Raw genomic sequence first — 19,983 nt, 5'->3', positions numbered from 1 at the left:
AAATAGAAAGAAATTAAAATAAAGACGTTATTATTAAAACCTATTTTAGGTAAATAGGGATAATAGTTAATTAATACGTTATACTAGATAACCGCTAGATCTACTTATAACAAACTCCTATAATTAGAAAGGTAAATCCTACTAAATTATTATTATTATTACTAAAATTCTATTATAAAAGCACTAAATCTAGTCTTAATCTGGTAGATGACGATTAGTGATACGGGCAAGGGTACCGGTAGATAAGATTAAATTAAACCCACGCACTACGCGAAACATGTTATCTCAACCTCGACATTCCAAAATGCATGGCGAGCAGGGTTCTTTGTGCAGAATGGAAAATTCGCACGCTGACAGGATGTACAGTGGTGTGTAACATTGCGTGGGACAGCCCCTCCACATCTTTCTTATTCTGGGCTGCTAGCAGCCCATAGAAGTCAACCTAAATTCTTCTTGCAATCGCAACTGCTCACCGAATCGGAGTCTTGAAATGCACGAACCCAAGCAACTTCCTCCAACAGATCTGGCGGATATAGAAAAATCCGTCCAGACTGTTGATGTCTCCGAAACCCCTAACAGCTCTGCCTCCCCTGTTCCCCTCATCCACGTTCCATCGCGATTAAAAATATGGAACGCCAGGATCGAGTCTCTAGCCAATCTCGAGGCTCGTGGGATCACGCGTGTGCTTCCGGAAGAGCGCCAGGATGCCTCGATGTGGAACTACGTTCAGATGGCGCTTCTCTGGTTCAGCGCAAATATATCAGTGAACAACCTTGCTGTGGGGCTTTTCGGTCCGTTGGTATATCAGCTGGGTTTTGTGGATAGTGCTATGTGCGCCGTTTTCGGGACGTTGGTTGGGAGCGTATCGACTGCGTATATGAGTATATGGGGTGCGCAAAGTGGGAACCGGACGATGGTTTGTTACGTCTGTTTATTTTTGGGGGGAGATTGGCAGCATTTGATCTAGAACATTCGGACAGAGGAGTTAGCTTTAACTTATTCTAACTAGATATATAGGTCGTCGCTCGTTATTTCATGGGATATTGGCCATCCAAGATTGCATGCTTCCTGAATATTGTGCTAATGGTTGGATACTGCGCAATTGGCTGTATCATTGGAGGCCAGCTACTCTCCGCCGTCAGTGGTGGCAGTATGTCTATCGTTGTCGGCATCATCATCGTTGCATTGGTGTGCTGGGTGGTCGCCGTGTTTGGCATGTCCCTTTTTCATACCTACGAGAGGTAAGGCCGCGTTGGTGGACTTCCTTCTCTCACAATGGGGATGCGAGCCTCGGCCACAGGAATTACCTCCGCTAATTATGACACACTCCTTAGGTGGGCCTGGATGCCTCAGGTCCTCGTCCTCTTCATTCTTATCGGATCTGCCGGTCCCAATTTCAACGCATCCCTCCAATCCATTGGAAATTCCTCCACCATCTCCGCTAACCGCCTCTCCTTTCTCTCCCTCTGTCTCTATGCCCCTAACTCTTGGGCCGCTGCCGCATCGGATTTCTACGTCTACTACCCCGAAACGACTGCCCGCTGGAAAACTTTCCTCATGACCTTTGCCGGTCTCTGGCTCTCTTTTGCCTTGGTCGACCTCCTTGGCATCGGCCTCGCATCTGGCATCGCGACCACGCCCACTTGGGCAGAAGCGTACGGCATTTCTTCCGGCGCGTTGATCGTCGCTGGTTATGGTGGATTGCGCGGATTCGGCAAATTTTGCGCGGTAATCGTAGCGTTTGGGGTTTGTGCGAATGGCATTCCAGGGACCTATTCTGCTGCTCTCGGATGTCAGGTTATGGGACGATATGGGAAGGCAGTGCCACGATATATATGGGCTTGTGTAGTCGTGGTTGTTTATTTGGTTTGTGCTCTTGCTGGGCGGAATAATCTCTTTGATATCTTTTTAAACTTTCTAGCCTTGATGGGATACTGGATTGAGATATTCATCTGTATCGTGCTGGAAGAGCACTTGATTTTTCGGAGGGAAATTGGATTTGATTGGACTGCTTGGGAGGATAAGAAGAGATTACCTGTTGGTATTGCCGCGCTGATCGCCTTTTTGCTCGGATGGATGGGTGCCATTTTGGGTATGTATCAGGTCTGGTATGTTGGGAAACTAGCTATTTTAGTTGGCGATTATGGCGCGGATCTGGGAGTTTGGGTCGGTTGCGGGTTTACGCTGATTTCTTTCCCACCACTCAGGTATTTGGAACTGAAGAGGTTTGGTCGGTAGGATAATTTTGAGTTAGTCGACAGCAGTAGTTAAAGGCCTGTAGGATTCGGGGGCTATTATGACTTGAAGTAGCTACTTGATAATTAGCTAACCAATACCATTGGTGTTGAACTATAGATATATGACACAGTTAATAGGAATTGACGGCCATATCATATTTCACATATGAAAGTACATACTTTTGTAGCGCAGCTTCTTTCTACGGATAGCCAATTCCATCGTGGTTACCGTCTAAGTCATAAAGTAAAACGTGAGTAATTATAGAACGAAGAGCTTTTCCTACCCCGTCCTGTTTTATAAAAAGAATATTCAAAAAAGGGTTGTTGACCGCAACTTCTGGGGAGAGGTCAATAAGGTAGCACATATAGTTGGTCTGTGGAATACCACAGCTGTCATATGCTACTATAATACTTCCAAAGCCTCTTCCCCACAAAACACTGCACACCCGATAAAACCTAATTTGGAAAACTTGCCCACTTCAATCTCGCTTTTCAGCTAAAAGGCGTAGCTTTATCAATGGATCAACACAGCTCTGCTCAACCTCATAGGTACGTGTACACGTCCTTTGCGCTCCCTTCACCACTCCATGAGCCCCTCCGCCTCATCCGCCTCCCGCCTCCGCTTTGACGGCACCCTCGCCCTCGTACTGCGCATCATCCCCTCACTTGGCGACCTACACGGTTACTCCAGCGCCGGTGAAACTGCAGATCCAGACGCATTCGTCGTTGCGAGCTGCGCCAACAGCACCGGTGGTGTGACACTGGTCTCTGGAACCGCTGAGGCGGGTTTGGGCGGCGTCTGGGAGGTCCGCCTGGACCTGGTATGGGGGTCTCGGCGCTGGAACCGGTGTTAGTTTTGATGTCGGGTTCGACGCCGGTTCAGCCTTCGGTTTGGCTTTAGACACCTTCGATTTCTGCCTGGCTATCTTCTTCGGCGCAGGGACTGGTTCGGCATGAGCTATTGACACGGGAATAGCGAGCATGGGATTCGGCGCAAGATCCTTGCTTCTGCTCCTGCTTCTTCTCCTGTTTCTGCTCCTACTTCTTCTCCCGCTTCCGCTCTGTCAAGGCTGATAAAAGATAAAACTTGCTTCCGGGCCATGAGCCAAGTTATCGCTCCTCGCCGCAGCCGTCGCAAGCCTGACGCCAGTATTAAGCCGCTAGCATCGCGCCGCCCACGCATTTTCAACGCGCGTGCTGGTCCCGTAGTTGTGGGTGTGGAGGTCCCACCCATACAGGGAAGGCTCGAGTTCTGCGGACGAAATGTTTGACCGCAGTGTTGGCTTGGAGTCATTAACTCCAGACGCGATGTCATCTTTTCCTACGGGCGGGATGCACTTTTCTACAGCAGGCTCAACTGGAATAGCCGTGTCTCCACGCGGTGGAAGATGCATTGTGGCAGCAATGAACATCAGGAACCCTGCCGTAGCTTCGAGCTCAGAGGGAGTAAGGTTGAGTGACATGCCTTTAAGGATCAGACATGCCTGGTAGTCTTCTGTTATTCCGACTGTGGGGAAAAGTGCAGCTGTGGTGTCGCCGCTATCGCTTCTGCCACCACTCTTGCCGGGAGCAGACATTTTGAATCTCAGGAAATGGGTTGCTGGGTGGCTTCAGGTAGTTCAAAGAAGCTCCAAAAAAGTCCTGGTGAGAGGTGCTGAGTAGTTATGGCCGCGAAGATCACGCTTGGGAAAGTGGCGCCCCGATAACTCTAGTTGGTAATCTCAAGGAAAGGCAAAAAAGTGTGAGAAGTACTTCAGCGTGTTCTGCTGAGTGCTAAAACGAAGGATAGAAGTACCGGAGGCTTTCGGAAAGAACTGGCTGGGTCCAAATAGATTAAGAAGATCACCGGCCGCTCTGGAAATCCGAGTATTCACAACGAAAGTACTTCCGCGTGGCCGTGTTTGTTCCTGTTGTGCCCTGCAGGTAGATGAGAATAGAGGAAAAGAGATCATAAATGGGGGATGACTCTAATATATAGAACCGCGTCATTTCGACTGCCCCTGGTGTGGGCCAGAATTGCCAGAGCTCAACGTCAGAGAGTATTGCTATTGTGCGAATTTAATCTTTATCTTCCTGCGTATGTTGAAGTTAACCTTGATTTTAGCGTAAACGGACAGAACAATATGTGTGATAGTTGGAAAGACTTTGATGGCACTAACTTTAACCATCATACAGGGAATTAATATATCATCGCGTAAAATAAGGCGTGTTGAAAATAATGGTCCTGAACGAAACCGTGGAGCACCTGCAAAGTCAACCAAACTCTATTTAGTAACCGGAATCCTGGATAGCCCGGAACTTCCAGCCCACGCAATATCCTGTCAAGAGATATTATTTACAGCGACAGCTGAGTAGAGGGTAGCTGAGTAATAGAGACCAAATAAACAACTCCCAGAATACGCCACTCGTGATGCCGCATAACACGCCTGCTCCTATAATTTTTCCAGTCTATAAATATGCCATGAAGCAAAAGCTGTGCAATGAATAATACACTCACTTGCGACGCCCGTTAAATCCCACTCTCCACAATCTTTTAGGCGTCTAAATCTAGTGTCTCCATCACTGATGTTTTGCGCTTGAGCCCTTCTCTCTGAATGTGCTCACGGCTGGAATGTCTGCCTTGAGTCTTTCCTCATGCGTACTATACGCTTTCGGCGTAAGTTTGATGAGCGTGTGCAGCGGGACCTCCATCCAAGGACTCCTCTCCTGTGGCACATTCATGAAGTAGGCGTAAATGCAGCGCAGGATTGCCTGATGCGTTACGATCAGGATGTTTTCCGACCGCTCTAACTCCATGATAATCGGCTCCAGGCGTATGACAACATCCCGGTAGCTCTCTCCACCTAGGTATCGGTAATTGTACTTGTCTTCATCCCTCTGCTTGAAGTCCTCAGGATATTGCTCCTCGATCTCGGCGTAAGTGAGGCCGTCACAGACGCCGGAGTCGAGCTCATCCAAAGCTTTCCATTCGAGTTTTTCGAAGTTCAGGAAGCGCGCAGTTTGGATTGTGCGTTTGAGTGTTGATGTCCAGACGGTCAGCTTGCGGCCGTCGCCAACAGATTTAGTTACAAGGCCAGGAAGAGCACGTGCATAGGCCTCACCGCGGTCTGATATGTCTGCGTCACCACCAATCTTGCCCAATAAATTGTATTTGGATTCGCCGTGCTGTGAGTGTCAGTTAGGACGGAGTTGTGAAGGAAGACAAGGGTGCTAGAACACTCACTCGAGAAAGCCAGATTGATCGAGGCTTGATGTGCAGGTTCATGAGGTAGTACACAACGCGACTTTGGAGATAGTCTTGGATCTGATTAATGATGACATGCTTGCCCACGTTGATCAACTTTACGTAGGTTAGGTTATACTCATCCTCGTCGATGGTTTGGTAGACTTTCTCGTAGTTTCGGATCCGGTTGCGGAAATCTTGCGCCGCGGCTTCAGGATCCTGGCCTATATAATCCGGAGATGTGGTCTTGACTTCGAGAATATTGCTCATAATCAGATCCTCATCGTCACACTTTGACTCTACGAACAGTGTCTCTATATTCTCTGCCGTGCATCGTTCCTGTATCCAGCGACGTCTGGTCTTGGTTGAGTTGGTCGCATCCAATATAGCAATAAGTCCCTTTCCTTCCGCAAACCACTTGCACATATCACTCACCGCTGCCTCCGCCGCTGCCCTGCGCAGCCGTTCACCTTCAGGGTTTGACGTGTCGAAGAACTCAGCGGAAGGATTAGGGGTGGCTGTACGCCGATACTGGCCAACGTTGAAGGTTTTCGCTTTTATGGAGAGCCAGTGGAGGTAGCGGACGACTATCACAAATTCACCGCATTAGTTTTTTTTTTAGTTGAAAAACAACGGCGCTTAGGCGAAAATACCTTTTTGGGCAATGAGGCTCTTCCCGCGAGCGGGCAATCCAACCATGATAACGCATATCCGCGTGTCCTCAGCCTGAACCCCCACACCATTAGTCTTTTTGTGCGGAGAGATGAGTTCGCCAGTGGGAACAGATCGCATGTTGGGCGTGAAGACACCGTTGGCAGCCATTGTGAGGAAGAATAGCAAGTTTCAGGCCATACACCGCGACAGGGGCTCAAAATAAGAGAAATGAAGCTTGAAAGCAGAAAAAGAAACAATGCGCTGAGTCGAGGCTTATCTGAGGGACCGGGTGGTGCAGCGCAAGGGTTTCCGGGTTGTATGTATTGTAGATGGAGTTTGCATGCAGACCTATGGAAGATATAGAAGGAATGGACTGAATGGTAGGGGCGTTTGGTCTTGGGGATCTGTTTGCCAGGTTGGAGGCGGAGCGAGGCACTATGATGGCGTTGGTGATGGCGTTGGTGATGGAATTAGTTCGGCTTCGTGAAGCGAGAGGAGTGCGATCTTCGAAAATTAGATTCCCCGCATTAGCCCATGTTCCCTTTCTTCGAACCAAAGTGACCAAATCGTACCAGAGCCCGGCCGCCTGCTGCTTGATGTCGTTGCACTAGAATATTGCCCAAAGCGTTACAGTATACCAAAGTTGTGGTGCTTGTTAACTGCTTGCTCATTCTTGCCCAACCTTTTCCAGCGCGCTGCTTAACGGCCACGCCGGAGAGGCAAGCGCGCCTTCCGTGCTTTCTTTCCTGCTTTTACCGCCTTTATATTGGCTCATATGTGGCCCAACTGGCGCTCAATTGCTGGTCACTCACTGTAGCACCCCCCAAAATGTCGGTGTCGTGTGCTCTCCCCCTCCCAAAAAAATGACGCCACTGCGGTTTGGGCCTCCAGAGTAAAGCCGGCGCTTGTCACGCGGATTGGCGTGGCTGGTCGCCGAAAGCCGGGAAAATGCATTGGCAACACGTAGTGACATGCCCATGACCAGAGAGAGGCGGATTAAGGAAAACGATTGCAGAAATCACGAGAGCCACAACAGATGAAATCAACTGACCGTACTTATTGAGTAGGTTTTGACTCCCGCCATGCCGCAATGCTGCTGTGCCGCTGTACCGCCTTACTCCCTTCGGCTCTGTGATGGAACGCTTCGAGTGTCGCTTTAGTCGCGTCGGTCGGTGTGCGCCGGAGCGGTTGCGTGGTCGGATCTACTTCCCTTGTGGAGAGGTCTGAGATGAGATAAAGACGGTGCACAAATGAAAGAAAGTCTGGGTAGATGCTTCACTCGGGAGGTTACTCCAAGGCGAGATATCATAAATCCCGGCTGTCCCCCTACCTCTGGCCAAGGATTCGCGGATTACGACTTCGGACCTCGCTAGTCGTCTTATCAGGACAGCACCACATAAAAAGCATCGCTATCACCACACACCAATGTCACTGTTGTATCACATATCACATTCATTATATTCTCCGTCAATACACGATGCCGCTACCATGTGTTTTTATTCGCTGTTTTCTATTAGACAGGATCCAGTCCTCACGAAACCCGGCCTCATTACAGCCATGACTTACGCTAAGCGCGAAACCACTGACCGGGAACAGTCGTAAAGTATGGGTATATAGCTATGCTAGACAGAAACGAATCCCGATATGCCACCTCCCTTAGCCAAGACGACAAAAAACCAGCCCGGATAACTGGGCTGTCTGAGCAGTTCCAGAAATTAGCAAGAGTCGTGAAACCTTTCTAAAAAAAAAGATTTGCCTGAAAATCAGGCATGTAATTTGGCCGTTCCATTCATTTGTCTGAATGGCCTCTCGCCAGTCAGCAGACTCACCAGCGCATTGCCTGCATCCAGCCTCCTCTTAAGGGCCGCTGCGCCTCGCTCCTGTCCGCGAACGCCGTAGCCCTCATCCACCCACTGCATCTTGTGGATCATGAAGCTCAAACCATCGTACCCTGTGCTTTTGCGACTCGTGATGCCGTATTCGCAAGTCGAGAAATATTCCTCAATCGCAGGCAGGATTAACAGTGTGATGTGAAGATCCATATCCGGTGGCGGTGCGACAGGCGCTGCTGGAATCTTCAATAAGGTTTCCTCCGCATCGTTTGGTTCGTTCGGAGCTGTGATTCTAGGATCCAGCATCTCCACATTGACGGTTTCGTCCCATTCACCACGAATCCACCCAGTGTGAATTGCTGCTGCTATTGGGTCTGAGTCGTCTCTGTAGAGTCGCGCCCCCCAAAGGTGTCTCTGCATAACAATCTGTTGCCGTTGTCGTGGCTTGAGATAGTATCGTGGTACTCTCACGGTGAAGGTACAATTTATCGGGTTTTGGTCAAACGTAGGAAGCGGCTTTGGTTTGGACGCATAGCTGAACTGGTCATCCAATTGGGAGTTCGGCTTCGGGAGCTCAGGCTTCGCATCGTAAACATGGGAACCGAGGTGACGCCGAGCTCTTTTGGCAGCTTCGTCTAGGACGGACTGGATGTCATGCGTCTTCACCGGAATCTTGGGAGATGGGAGTGCAGCTGGCTGACTGACTCGTGGCGCATGGTGATGGTGATGTGGAGGGTGAGTAGGGTGATAATGGTGGTGATGATGTGCAGGCTGGGGCGTCATTCCATTTTGAGAAAGGTTGGGGTTAAGTCTGAGGGTATTGAATGGAGTCGTGCTAGTACTTGGCGGAAGATTAGCGGCAGGCGCCGTGGGCTCATCATCCGGTTTGTGGTGGTGATGATGGTGGCTGCATAATGGTCAATGAATTTGTTGTCTTGTGGGTGTGGAGCTACTCACTGATGGCCATGGGCATGGTGATGGTGGTGACCAGGATGGTTGTGTTTGGTTCGTTTGGGTCCACGAGGGTTGATGAGCTGTGGAGTACCCCTACCGTCTCCACTTTCACTATCAAGCATACTCTCCTCATCTTTTACTCTCTTCGTCTTCCTTCCACCCTGAGAATTTACCCTTACAAGCCTTAGGTCGTTAAGATCACCTGGACCACCTGAGGGTAGAGAATCTGCTCCATTTTGCGGATGAGGGCTTTGTCTGGAAGGTGTCGAGGTACCAGGAGGAGCACTACCGAGACCACTCCCAAGGCCAGAAAACATTCTACCAAATTCGCTTTTAATGTTCGGGTCGCCACCGGGACCAACCGGCTGGGCTTGTGCGCCTTGCACGGCTTGTGGGAGTGGCGAAGCACGCCCCGTTCTTCTGTTGGCCTCAGGCCCTACTACCCCGAGGAATGATTTTGAGGGTTGCATCTCTTCTCCAAGACGACGGGCTTGTTGTTCATAGGTAGGCGGACGGCTCTGATATGTACTTGCGCCGGAACTGAGTGCTTGTGCAAATTGCTCTGCTCGCCTTCTTTCAGTGCTATTTGGGTCAGAGGTTGGTGGGGCATGGTACTGCTCGACTACCCGGTGGGTGAGATGGTCTGAGCCACGTTGCGCTCGGGCTGGATCTTCAGCATTAGCGTTCCCAAAAGGGACTGGCGGTTGAGATGAAGGCGTGTGACCCCCAAAACTCGATCTGAACAACGCAGCTGGCTCCTCTCGCGTAACCTGGCCAGACTCCCGAGCGCCATCTTCGAGTACTTGTGGGCGCCAAAAACGACCTGGGGGAGCCTGTGGAGGGAATGTTTGAGGACTATTTGCAGCTCGGTCTTCTCTGGGAGGGCTGAATACAGACTGGGACACAGGCTGAACAGTAACCGGACGCTCTCGCTCTGCATGACTTTGTGATACACCACCTAGTAATTCAGACGTGTTTGGTCTTGACTGGTGAGATTCTCCCAAGGTTCTTCTCCTCTCATCTGGTGAATTACTGTAAAAAGAACGTTTTGATTCCGTAGCTTCATAGTTGGATTTTGTTTCAGATTCTGGGACAGGTGGCGCGGGGCCTGTCGGCTGGCTGCTAGGTCGTGGGGGTATTCCATTGCCCGGCTGACGCAATTCTCTCTCATGTGTCTCGTTTGGAGAAGAATGATAAATTCTGGGGCCTTGGAAAGTCATGGGTTTATATGGTTGGGATGCTGGTGGTAAATTCTGGCGGCCCTGCTCTGGAGACCCTTGGTTACTAGAGTATGCTCTAGGGGAGCCAGCGGAATATGCATGTCCTTCTGAATGTCGAGGAGTAGGATTTGCAAGAGAATGCCTGTCGGGAGATGGATGTCGTCGAAATGGGGGGAATTCGGATCTGGAACCAGCAGAAAGGCCGCGTCTTGGCGAAGGCGGTTNCATGGAATGGGTAGCCGAGGATGGGGCTGCAGCAGCGGTAGTTGGGGGGGAAACTTGACCATTATTTTGCTGATGTGAAGCAGACGAATCACCACCTATCAAAGAGGAAATAGACATGCTGCTTCCAGGTCGATGACCAGAACCTAGTCCAGGAAGCTCTCTGTTGTTGCCAAAGGATGATGGAAACGGTGCGCGCTGGCTAGCATTATGAGAGATGTGAGTGTGTTGTTGTTGCGGCGAGGATGGAGGTGGCATGTGAGGTCGAGCAAAAGATGGTGGAGGAGGCGGAGGATCATGAGAGGGGGCTGTAAGACAGTCAGCAATGAGTTCTAAACGGGTAGACTGGAGCTAGTAAACACATACCTCCATATGGGCCCGGGGGACTTCCTCCCCCAAGAGACCTCCTTCTAGAAGAATCAAAGCCATATGGCGACTGACTTGATGTGTTGTGCGATGTTGACATAGTGGGTGGTGGAGGTGGACCTGACTGCGCATGATGATGGCCGTGGTGTATGCCGTGAGTAGCTAGAACGTGATCAGCCAACAAGGTTCCTAGTGTTGAAAAGAAGGTTTAGCGCGGCAGGGGCGGTTCGCTTGGCGTGCCAAATGCGTGGGTAATGGAGATGATGGTGAGATGGGCTCTTTTTGAAGAAATTACAATAGGCATATATAAAAGGGGATGGTTTGTCGTGCTGTTCTTGGGCAGACCTAGGAAAGGTGACTGTCGTTGCCAGCTGACTGCTCCCATCTGAGGCCGCGTGCTAGGAGCACGGCATAGGCGCGCGGACATAATTGCCATGGTGCCATTGCCAATATTGCTCCTAGCGATTCCTGATTCATAGCAACAGTCAACAATGACCAACCCGAATCATGCTCTCAGATGAAGAAGTAGCGAGCCTCGACAAGTGCTTTCCCAGTCGCTGCACAACGTGTCAGAGGCCTTTCGACAATCAAACACCGAGTGTAGTGGCTTCACCAGTCCCGGTGAGCATGCGCAAGCCAGCCAGTATGCGATGTCCATTTCAGCGACCGCAAACATCCGTATCCTTTTCATATAGCCCAGATTTGAGGCCAAGGCACCTCGACTATAATCGTACCTGTATTTCCCCAGCCACCGTTCATCACTTGTCTTTCAGCCTGTATTGCCGGTACTCCATCTCCGCTTTGGAGTCCGTAGCTGCCTCTACGTCTCTGCTGGGGCGGTGTGGGTAAGAACGGGTCGCGACGAGAGGACGTGTAGGGATCAGAGTAGGGTACGTGAACCGGAGGCTGTGGCTGCGAAACGGGAGGAGCATAGTTGGAATATGCTTGCGGCTGCTGAGCCGGAGTAGCAGACTGGTGGTTTGGATTGTGTATAAGGGGACGATCTGTTTGTCTTGGAAACGGGTGTTGGGGTTGTCGCGGGTCCATGTCGTGCGATCTGAGTTTTCCAGCGCTGGATCGGCGGCAACAGTAGAGACAGAGGATGGTGGTAGTTGCTAAGGTTCGCAGCACAGCGCTGGCATGGTTAGCCGTCAAGCGCTGCTCGAGCAGTGGACGGGGGATGGGAGAGGCGTTGGTGGAGAAGAATATGCAGAGTCGGAGCCGTGAAGGAGGAGAGAGGCGAGTTAATCGCTCGGCCCCGGCGCGGTCAATCAAGGTTCATGCCATGGGGCCGCCTCCAGGGATCCGTGCAGCCACAAATGGAGGCGCCTTGCCTGAATCGGGGTCGATGCGTAACGTCACATGCAGGCTTGATGCATGCCGGTCGTGGTGTTTCGAAGCAGGTCCGCAGCCATGAGATTGTCGAGGGCAAATACTGTCTAAAGCACACAGTCGAGCGCAGCAAGCCACCTGCACCAGCAGGCGCTCCAACGACACGCAGCGGGGCGCGAGAACCCAAAGGCCCAGCCAGCCAGAGCCCGCGAGAGCCCGCACCGCATTCAATATTGAACCAAAAACGAGTCCCTGTACCTGTGGTGCGGTGTGGTGCGGTGTGTTGCGGTGTTCCGCATCGAGAGAACCTTGAACCTTGGGCTAAATTTGGACGGGCCAATCCAACCGCCGATTCGGGTTTGGCGCGCGTGTTGGCTGTCATCTAGACTCGCAACACCATGATGGTCTTTGGCGTGATAGCAGCAGAATCCGTCCCGCTCTTCCACTAATCACATGCCAGAGGCTCACATTGTGTGAGCCGCCCTCCCACCTACCTGCTCCTTTTCGTTGTCCTGCATCTTCCATGCTGCTACTTCCTATGCCGGGTTCTCCTTCTTCGTCTTGGGCAATCTACCGCGCACGCCTCAAGTCCATCTTTGAAGGTGCTGATCCTCGAGTTTGCGCCGCCTTCTGGCTTTTTGGTATGTCGATTTGAGGACAATTCCTCTAGCTCTCCTAGAGCGCTCCATGAGAATTTTGGTTCTGATCACTGACTGAAATCTTCAACCAGGCCTCATCAACAATGTCCTCTACATAATCATCCTCTCCTCCGCTCTCGATCTTGTCGGCCCCTCCGTCCCAAAAGGCGTGGTTCTCCTTGCCGATGCCATTCCGTCGTTCTTGACCAAACTGGTCGCTCCATACTTCATCCACAAAGTTCCTTACCATGTGCGAATTCTCATCTTCGTTGCTCTGTCGGCATGTGGCGTGCTCCTCATTGCTCTTACACCGGCGACAAGAGATGGCGGGACAGTAAGAGTAAAGATGCTAGGGGTAATTTTAGCTAGCTTGAGCAGTGGTGGAGGAGAACTCAGCTTTCTTGGGCTAACACATCACTATGGGCATTTCAGTCTCGCTGCGTGGGGGAGTGGTACAGGTGGTGCTGGTCTGATAGGTGCTGGAGCATACGTGATTGCGACAACATCTTTGGGCCTCAGTGTTCGCACTAGTCTGCTAGCTTTCTCGTTCCTGCCAGTAATCATGCTCGTTAGCTTCTTCATCATTTTGCCTCGAAATCCTCTCAGTGCCTTTGGAGGGAAACTCGCAGGGTACGAAAGTATAGATGACGATGAGCAATATGAGTCCCCCGACGAAATTCCTCACGACGATGACGTTGCTATCGCACGGCCTGAGAAGAATGAAGGCCTTCTCAGCACATCCACTTACTCTGCCTCAGGGCGTAGTTTTACCTCCATGAGCCATTCGCGTTCATCCGCCAAAGACGCATGGAAGAGCTTGAAAACTAACCTAGCGCGTTCAAGGGGACTTTTCTTTCCATAGTAAGTCATCTCGATCATTCAAAAGATAATACATTGAAATGACTACTCATAAATGGCGTCATGTCTTTTATGCATATAGCTAACACAATTTCTAGCATTGTCCCCCTTTTACTCGTTTATGTTGCGGAGTATACAATAAATCAAGGCGTTGCACCCACGCTTCTCTTCCCCATATCATCCAGCCCATTCCAGCATTACAGGTCCTTTTACCCCACTTACAACGCCGTATATCAGGTCGGAGTTTTCCTTTCACGATCATCAATGCCGTTCTTCCGCGTGCATCACTTGTATCTGCCTTCGCTACTTCAAGTAGTGAACCTAGTGATCTTAACGTTGCATGCTCTGTTCAATTTCATTCCAAACTTCTACATTGTTTGCGTGATCATTTTCTGGGAAGGGTTGCTTGGTGGGCTTGTATATGTTAGCACGTTTGCGGAAATCACAGATAACGTGCCGAAGGTAGATCGAGAATTCAGCCTTGGAGCCACAAGTGTTAGCGACTCGGGGGGGATTTGTCTGGCGGGCTTCTTGGGCATGGCCTTTGAGGTATGGCTGTGCAATTGGCAGGTCAACCATGGTCGGGACTTTTGCAAGAAACTATAGCAAGAACGAGAGAACCATTTTCATTAATTAAAGAACAAGTTTTTGATGAGTTGATTAGTCGGTTTGTGATTTTGTCAGGCACATACATAGCCTTTTCCACGTTTAAGTAGATTCGTGTTTCTCGCCTCTGAACCTCGCGGTACTCTCGACTTGACAATCCGACCACCGTCGCTTCTTAAATCTTAAATCTTAAATCTTCGGACTCTCATTAAGTTACAACTCGGATATACCGTACCATAGCAACGCTCATTGCTTTATTGGGAAGGCAATCGACGGACAACAACCGTCTTTCACCGCTTGCTCGCAAGCAAGATGCCCAAAGTCCTTGTGTCTTTACTTTACCCCTTCGTCTAATTCAACTTCACTGACGAGCTCTCTTCCAACAGCCTTATAAAAGTGCTCATACAATCCAGTCCATTCAAAGATACTGCGGCTTGATTGAAGAGCGGCTTAGCGTTACTCCTCGTGAAGCGCTTCCTCCTTCGTATCGACCTCCTAAAGACGACCCGAGCGTTGACTTTCCTCAACACCTTGCCGGGCTCGCCAAGTATGAGAATAGAGTCCCTAGCTTGAGGAAACGTTTGTTAAACGCTCGAAAATTTCGACTCGCTGCCAAGAAAGGACAGAATTTACAAGAGCGAAAAATACAGATGTCTGATGTCTCATACGCTCTCAAAGAGATTCTGCATAGGCAAGAAATACAACCTATTGTCAAATCCTAAGAATCAGATCGCTCAATTAGGGGTGTTGAGTCAGTTTATGAAGATCGCCCGACACCAATACTGAAGTTGAAAATGCCTAAAGAAGCGCCAATGCAAGTTTTTGAAACGAGTGCCAGTTCATACCCCACACCTCCAGTGGTAGCACCTCCTCATGCCTCAAAAAAAAACTCAGAAAATCTAAAGCGATCATCGAAGTCAGCGGCGGCAATACGGATCGCAGAATGGACGAATATTCTCAATAGTTCAGTGGATTACCTCTCTGGAGAGCTCTCAGACTTAAAATATGGATCAGATACGTCTGATGAAATCCCAATTCTCACAAAGAAACGCTTGGCTTCAACCGGATCCAACCGAAACCAAACAGCTTCTATGCACAAAAAAACTCTTCACAAGAGGTTGAGATCGTCCTCAGCCAAAGACGAGACGCCGAAACCAACCGGTGAACTCGCCACTGGCCGATTTTTGCGAAATGTGAACCGAAATCTTGGTGAATCTACCCAGAACCGAGTCGGAAAAAACAGACCAAACTTCCAAAGGGACAATCTTGCAAATATCACGAATTTTGATTCCATCACATATCCCGTAGAAACCGTAAGCATTTTCTCACTCCATTGATTTGATCACCGTTTAATAATCAATAGCCAATTCCCCATGAACCGTACACGTTCCGGTTCGTAGAAAACGCCGAAGATCTAATGGCACTAGACGTTAAAGCGAGAGCCAAAACAGAACGTTCCAAAACCCTATCTCCAATCAAATATGGAGGACCAAGTGGCCTACTCAATCCTACACGAATCCAGCTTGACCAGATGCAACAGCAGTTTGCTGATAGTATGTTCTTTGTTCAAGGGACAACGCAATACAGTAGACCCACACCTCTGAACGAGACGGAGACTGCTCGCATTGAAATATTGAGCAATACATTTCTTACAGACTACAGAAAAGCTCAGGCGAGATTCGAGAGTGGCCTAAGAGAAATTGGAGTGTTGCCCACCGAAGAGGAAGTACACGATCATCTTCCTGCTAACTCGTCAGGAGTTTTTGGCCGGATACCGGGACCGGAGAACAGCAAGAGCAGCGTTCAGTTACAACCGCATAGGCCCAATGACCCTCTATCTCTACCCGATAAGCAAGAAGGTGTTCCCGAATTGAGTGCTGCTGTCGTCATCGACTTGCAAGACGGTTATGAGAGTTCTGATACGGAATAATTGTTAGTTGGAAGGTTTTTGAAGCTATTTGCACTGCATATACAGGTCACATAGTCCAGGTATGATGGAGACAGGATACGGCAAGGTGATAATATGTGCTCAAAAATCTGCATGGATGAAAACATCTCCCAGCCGGCCTAAAAGGTGAAGGGTTTTGTGCATAGAGTAGATAGCTGTTCAGACTTCGCTTTCAGCGGAATCTGTAGGTAAGGCCTCAAGAAGCCCAAAAATAACAGTAATATAATTGGACGATATGACTCGCAATTGCACGAAAAGCAAACTCGTTATATTCGAGAGGAAGAAGTCAAGAAAGTTAGCCAAGAAAGGCAGGCTTAGTCATCGCTTCCCTCCGAGCCCTCCAAACTTCATCAGCACCACAAGCATCTGCAATCGCAAGCTCCACCACGCCTTTAAACCCATTCAAAACACCTCTCCGCTCCTTCAAACAATGCTCTCAGGTCGAGCATTCGCTCAGGCCGCGCGGTCAGCGGCTCCTCGCGCCCCAATCGCTCCCCGGGCCGCCTTCAGGTGCTACGCTCAAGCTGCGTCGTCGGCTTCAACAAAACCGCCTGTTGCGCTGTTCGGCATCGACGGAACTTATGCCAGTGCCCTGGTACGTATTTTCCGGCCCTATCTCGAAAACGGAGATGGCAATTGGCATTCCCCGGCCTACATCGAGACGCAATTGCAACATACCGAGCTAACAGTCCTTTCTTCTCCTACCTACAGTACACGGCCGCTGCGAAGACAGCCGCGCTCGAGCCTACCGCTAGGGCGATGGAGAACCTATTCAGCGTGTTCAAGAAGGACGCGAAGCTAAAGGACGTGTTGATGGCGCCGACACTGTCGGCCGAGGACAAGAAGCAGATCATTATCGAGCTGCAGAAGCACGTTGGCTCCACAGACAAGGGCGATGTCGTTAAGAACCTCCTCAAGACGCTGGCGGACAACAATCGGTTGGGTGTTTTGGAGTCTGTTTGCGAGAAGTTTGGCGTCCTTATGAGCGCTGCTAGGGGCGAGGTCGAGCTCGTTGTTACGAGTGCTGCGGTAGGTTTTTGGCTCTTGTCGGGGTTTGGGGTGAGTCCGGGTTGTGCAGTTTGCTGACTAGTCGTGCAGCCTCTTGATAACAGGACTCTAAGTCGATTGGAGAGCGCAGTTGCAAAGTCTCAGTACGTTGGACAGGGCAAGAAGCTTAAGGTTGTTCCCAAGGTATGCATTCCGCAAACTCTTTCTATCAAATTTGAAAGTCTAAACGTGATTAGGTCAACCCTGATATTCGAGGCGGTCTCGTCGTTGAGATCGGTGACCGAACTATCGATCTTAGTGTGTCATCTAAGATGGCAAAGATGAACAAATTGCTCAAGGATACTCTGTAAATAAGTCTCTCACGACTGGCTGGCTCGCATGGGCGAGAAGATGGAGCTTGTATATTCTAGATAGGTTCACCAATCTGTTCTACTATCACTTATGCGATAAGAGTTCGTATCCCATCGACAATACTGAATGGGTTGAATTTTGAGCCGGTGAAGCTCTGGGCGCTCATAACAAGATCCGAGTGTGAAAGCAGTCTTAGTGGTAAAATCAACCATTTCACTAACAAATTCTTCTGTTAGATCAGTTGTCTTTCTGTACATCTTCTGGATGCCTTAGTCTTTTACAATAAGCCAGAAAGAGGAGATATCTAATTAAAATGAAGTTGTTGCTCTGTCGCCCTATCCTTGCCTTCAACCTATATCCCTTCCCCCACGCTCTTTTCTTAGATTAGGCCTTAATGCATCTTTTTCACTAAAGGTTCCCATTTTAATCTAGAGCTATATCCAGCTTCACTGAAGGAAACTGTCGGAAGGTGAAATTAAATAGGAAAGGGTTTGGTTTCTTGGGAGGTTTGATGTCCGGAATTCTGCAAAGATTGAATAGGCTGCCAAAGCCCAGCTGCCGCCGCTAACGAGATCAGGATTTTGCCCAAGTGGCTTCCATATAATCTTTTCTGGAAAGAAATCAACGATGAATAAAAAGACGAATGTTTCTATCTTGCAGAAGCGCTGCAATGCCCGGATTTTGCGAAAACGCTCGAGTTCAGTACGTAATGTATCTATGAATGGTTCTTCTAGCCCCGACCATTTATAGAGGCTAAAATCATAGGTAAACACGATTACGGTGATTCCCCTCAAATTAGAGGACACCTCGTCTGGTATGCGAGAAACATTGAACTCTGTCGACCGGAAAAGGATACAATCACGTTGAGCCATCCAAATTGGGGGCGCTCTCGAGCCTTCCAGACATTCCAAGAAACAAAATCTATCGTTCAGGGTAGCCAAGTTTAACCCGCCGGTCGTGTGAGAGGCAAAGTTTTGTAACCTGTCCATTAGCCGTTTGGGAGTGGGTGTCCCACTCCATACAATTATAGTCGACAATTTTTCCATCCGTGCTATCAAGAGCCGATTAATGAGCGTCGGACCCGAGGAGCTTTCAGCTGCGGTGGCCGTCGTCCCTGACGCGCCGATATCCAGGCCATCCCCCCCTGGCTGTTTTATTAAGCCCTGAAAGTTTTCCCCCCACGGTTCCATTTCGTATTCCATTTCGTCCTCGATGATTGAATCATCAATCTTACTGAGTCTGGCCACTGAAGTATCTCTAATTGGCCGATCCGGCTGTGAAAATGACTTGGCAGATTCCGATATAACCTTAGGCCCATTTGATCCATGTATGGCGCGTCGAAGAAGTGACCGCACTGTACCTTGATAGATTTTTGACCGCAATAGCTCCCCGTCGAAGCGAAACTTCAATAAAAGCTTCGATGAAGTTTCAGTCACAGTAGTAAGACTGGTAATAAAGGAGGCCGAGTCGTAGAGCATAGCTAGCGAGGATAAGTCGTCTCGAATCTGCTTAAAGATTTTACGGCTTTTCTTCTTCTCTAGTAACGCTCTCTGCTCGGACTAATTTCGACTGTTGCCCGTCTGATAAGTAGAGTTTAATGAACGTATAAATCAGGTAATCTTATTAATTAAAAGCAGTAAGCAGCAAATTAAGAGCATTCGTCTGGTTTCCCAGATGGTTGAGACAATCTTTAATAGCGCCATCTTTTAGAGCTACTCTCACTCTCCTCTTAAAACTTATTGGCTGGTCAATATAATTATTCCACTTAAGTTTCGAGATATAGCGATCCATTAAGGTAATTAGTGTTTTATAATAACTTAAAGCGCTTTCTAGGTTAATAATAAGCTAATAGTGCTAATGCGGGTCTGCCGTAAGACTCGAATTTATCCATTCTATAATCTAGTTAAGTGCAGCTTTTAAAGTACCGAGTTGCGTTATAAGTAGTATAAGTATCAAGTCAGCTTCTAACCAGCGGAGACGTAACTTATTTAAGGCTTTAAGAGATTTGGTGACTATATTAACTATACTAATAATTAAACCAGCAAGTCTAATAATTAAGATTGGGTCTATAGTTCCTAGATATAGTAAAGGTAATAAATTCTATATAAGATCGGGTAGCTTTCTAGGATGGCCTTCTAGCCTTTAAATATAAGTCTTTAGCCTAGCTACTAAGAGAGCAGCCTAAGGCCGCTTATAATCTATCTTTTAGCGTAAGCGGGGTTATTTAGGAGAAGACTATCTATTAATTAATTAGTTTAGGTATAACTTTGTATAAACGTTAATAAGTAATAGCAATTTTACTTAGGCTTCTAGGGAGCCCTAAATAGAATACGAGTAGGAACTTATTTTTCCCCCTAATAGTATTACCATTCTTTCGAATCTTGCTCCTTAGCTAAGAATGAAATTATTATAGAGCTTTCGAAAGGGCTAAAGTTTCTCTAATAGTACGACCACCTTGTACTGCTAGCAGCTATAGTACTTTTATCTATCAATGCTACGCCTATAGGAATATAGGATTGATAATAAATTTAATA

At 48.8% G+C, this 19,983-nt stretch overlaps 7 protein-coding genes across 7 annotated transcripts; 4 read left to right on the top strand and 3 right to left on the bottom strand.

Annotated features, from left to right (window-relative positions):
* The first annotated feature begins 452 nt into the window (after positions 1-452).
* Positions 453-2,364, top strand: K441DRAFT_640549 (uncharacterized protein). The gene is made up of 3 exons (XM_067646620.1): positions 453-916; positions 1,018-1,241; positions 1,335-2,364. The coding sequence occupies exons 1-3, from the start codon at positions 491-493 to the stop codon at positions 2,236-2,238; spliced, it is 1,554 nt and encodes a 517-aa protein (XP_067501469.1). The 5' UTR covers positions 453-490; the 3' UTR covers positions 2,239-2,364.
* A 393-nt stretch (positions 2,365-2,757) lies between these two features.
* Positions 2,758-3,309, bottom strand: K441DRAFT_190940 (uncharacterized protein). Its single transcript, XM_067640434.1, has one exon. It carries the CDS (start codon positions 3,218-3,220, stop codon positions 2,912-2,914), a length of 309 nt encoding a protein of 102 aa, XP_067501468.1. The 5' UTR covers positions 3,221-3,309; the 3' UTR covers positions 2,758-2,911.
* Positions 3,310-4,796: 1,487 nt separating this feature from the next.
* On the bottom strand, positions 4,797-6,282 carry K441DRAFT_679202 (fructose-2,6-bisphosphatase-like protein; the record flags this gene model as incomplete). The annotated part of the gene is made up of 3 exons (XM_067651236.1): positions 4,797-5,402; positions 5,461-6,047; positions 6,114-6,282. 3 exons carry the CDS (start codon positions 6,280-6,282, stop codon positions 4,797-4,799), a joined length of 1,362 nt encoding a protein of 453 aa, XP_067501467.1.
* A 1,293-nt stretch (positions 6,283-7,575) lies between these two features.
* Positions 7,576-11,937, bottom strand: K441DRAFT_663595 (Rxt3-domain-containing protein). The gene is made up of 4 exons (XM_067649224.1): positions 11,443-11,937; positions 10,709-10,870; positions 8,904-10,650; positions 7,576-8,853 (listed from the first exon to the last, which is right to left on the bottom strand). Exons 1-4 carry the CDS (start codon positions 11,753-11,755, stop codon positions 7,878-7,880), a joined length of 3,198 nt encoding a protein of 1,065 aa, XP_067501466.1. The 5' UTR covers positions 11,756-11,937; the 3' UTR covers positions 7,576-7,877.
* Positions 11,938-12,490: 553 nt separating this feature from the next.
* K441DRAFT_663594 (batten's disease protein Cln3) lies at positions 12,491-14,555 on the top strand. The gene is made up of 3 exons (XM_067649223.1): positions 12,491-12,681; positions 12,771-13,539; positions 13,635-14,555. The coding sequence occupies exons 1-3, from the start codon at positions 12,564-12,566 to the stop codon at positions 14,140-14,142; spliced, it is 1,395 nt and encodes a 464-aa protein (XP_067501465.1). The 5' UTR covers positions 12,491-12,563; the 3' UTR covers positions 14,143-14,555.
* An 82-nt stretch (positions 14,556-14,637) lies between these two features.
* Positions 14,638-16,327, top strand: K441DRAFT_663593 (uncharacterized protein). The gene is made up of 2 exons (XM_067649222.1): positions 14,638-15,455; positions 15,506-16,327. Exons 1-2 carry the CDS (start codon positions 14,937-14,939, stop codon positions 16,070-16,072), a joined length of 1,086 nt encoding a protein of 361 aa, XP_067501464.1. The 5' UTR covers positions 14,638-14,936; the 3' UTR covers positions 16,073-16,327.
* A 193-nt stretch (positions 16,328-16,520) lies between these two features.
* On the top strand, positions 16,521-17,785 carry K441DRAFT_640538 (OSCP-domain-containing protein; the record flags this gene model as incomplete). The annotated part of the gene is made up of 4 exons (XM_067646619.1): positions 16,521-16,685; positions 16,802-17,119; positions 17,189-17,281; positions 17,335-17,785. 4 exons carry the CDS (start codon positions 16,521-16,523, stop codon positions 17,446-17,448), a joined length of 690 nt encoding a protein of 229 aa, XP_067501463.1. The 3' UTR covers positions 17,449-17,785.
* Positions 17,786-19,983: the final 2,198 nt, after the last annotated feature.

Source organism: Cenococcum geophilum (assembly GCF_001692895.1).
Source record: "Cenococcum geophilum 1.58 unplaced genomic scaffold K441scaffold_34, whole genome shotgun sequence".
NCBI classification, from domain to species: Eukaryota; Fungi; Ascomycota; class Dothideomycetes; order Gloniales; family Gloniaceae; genus Cenococcum; species Cenococcum geophilum.
Note: the sequence above shows the minus strand (reverse complement) of the source record. Positions and strands in the feature narration are given on the sequence as shown.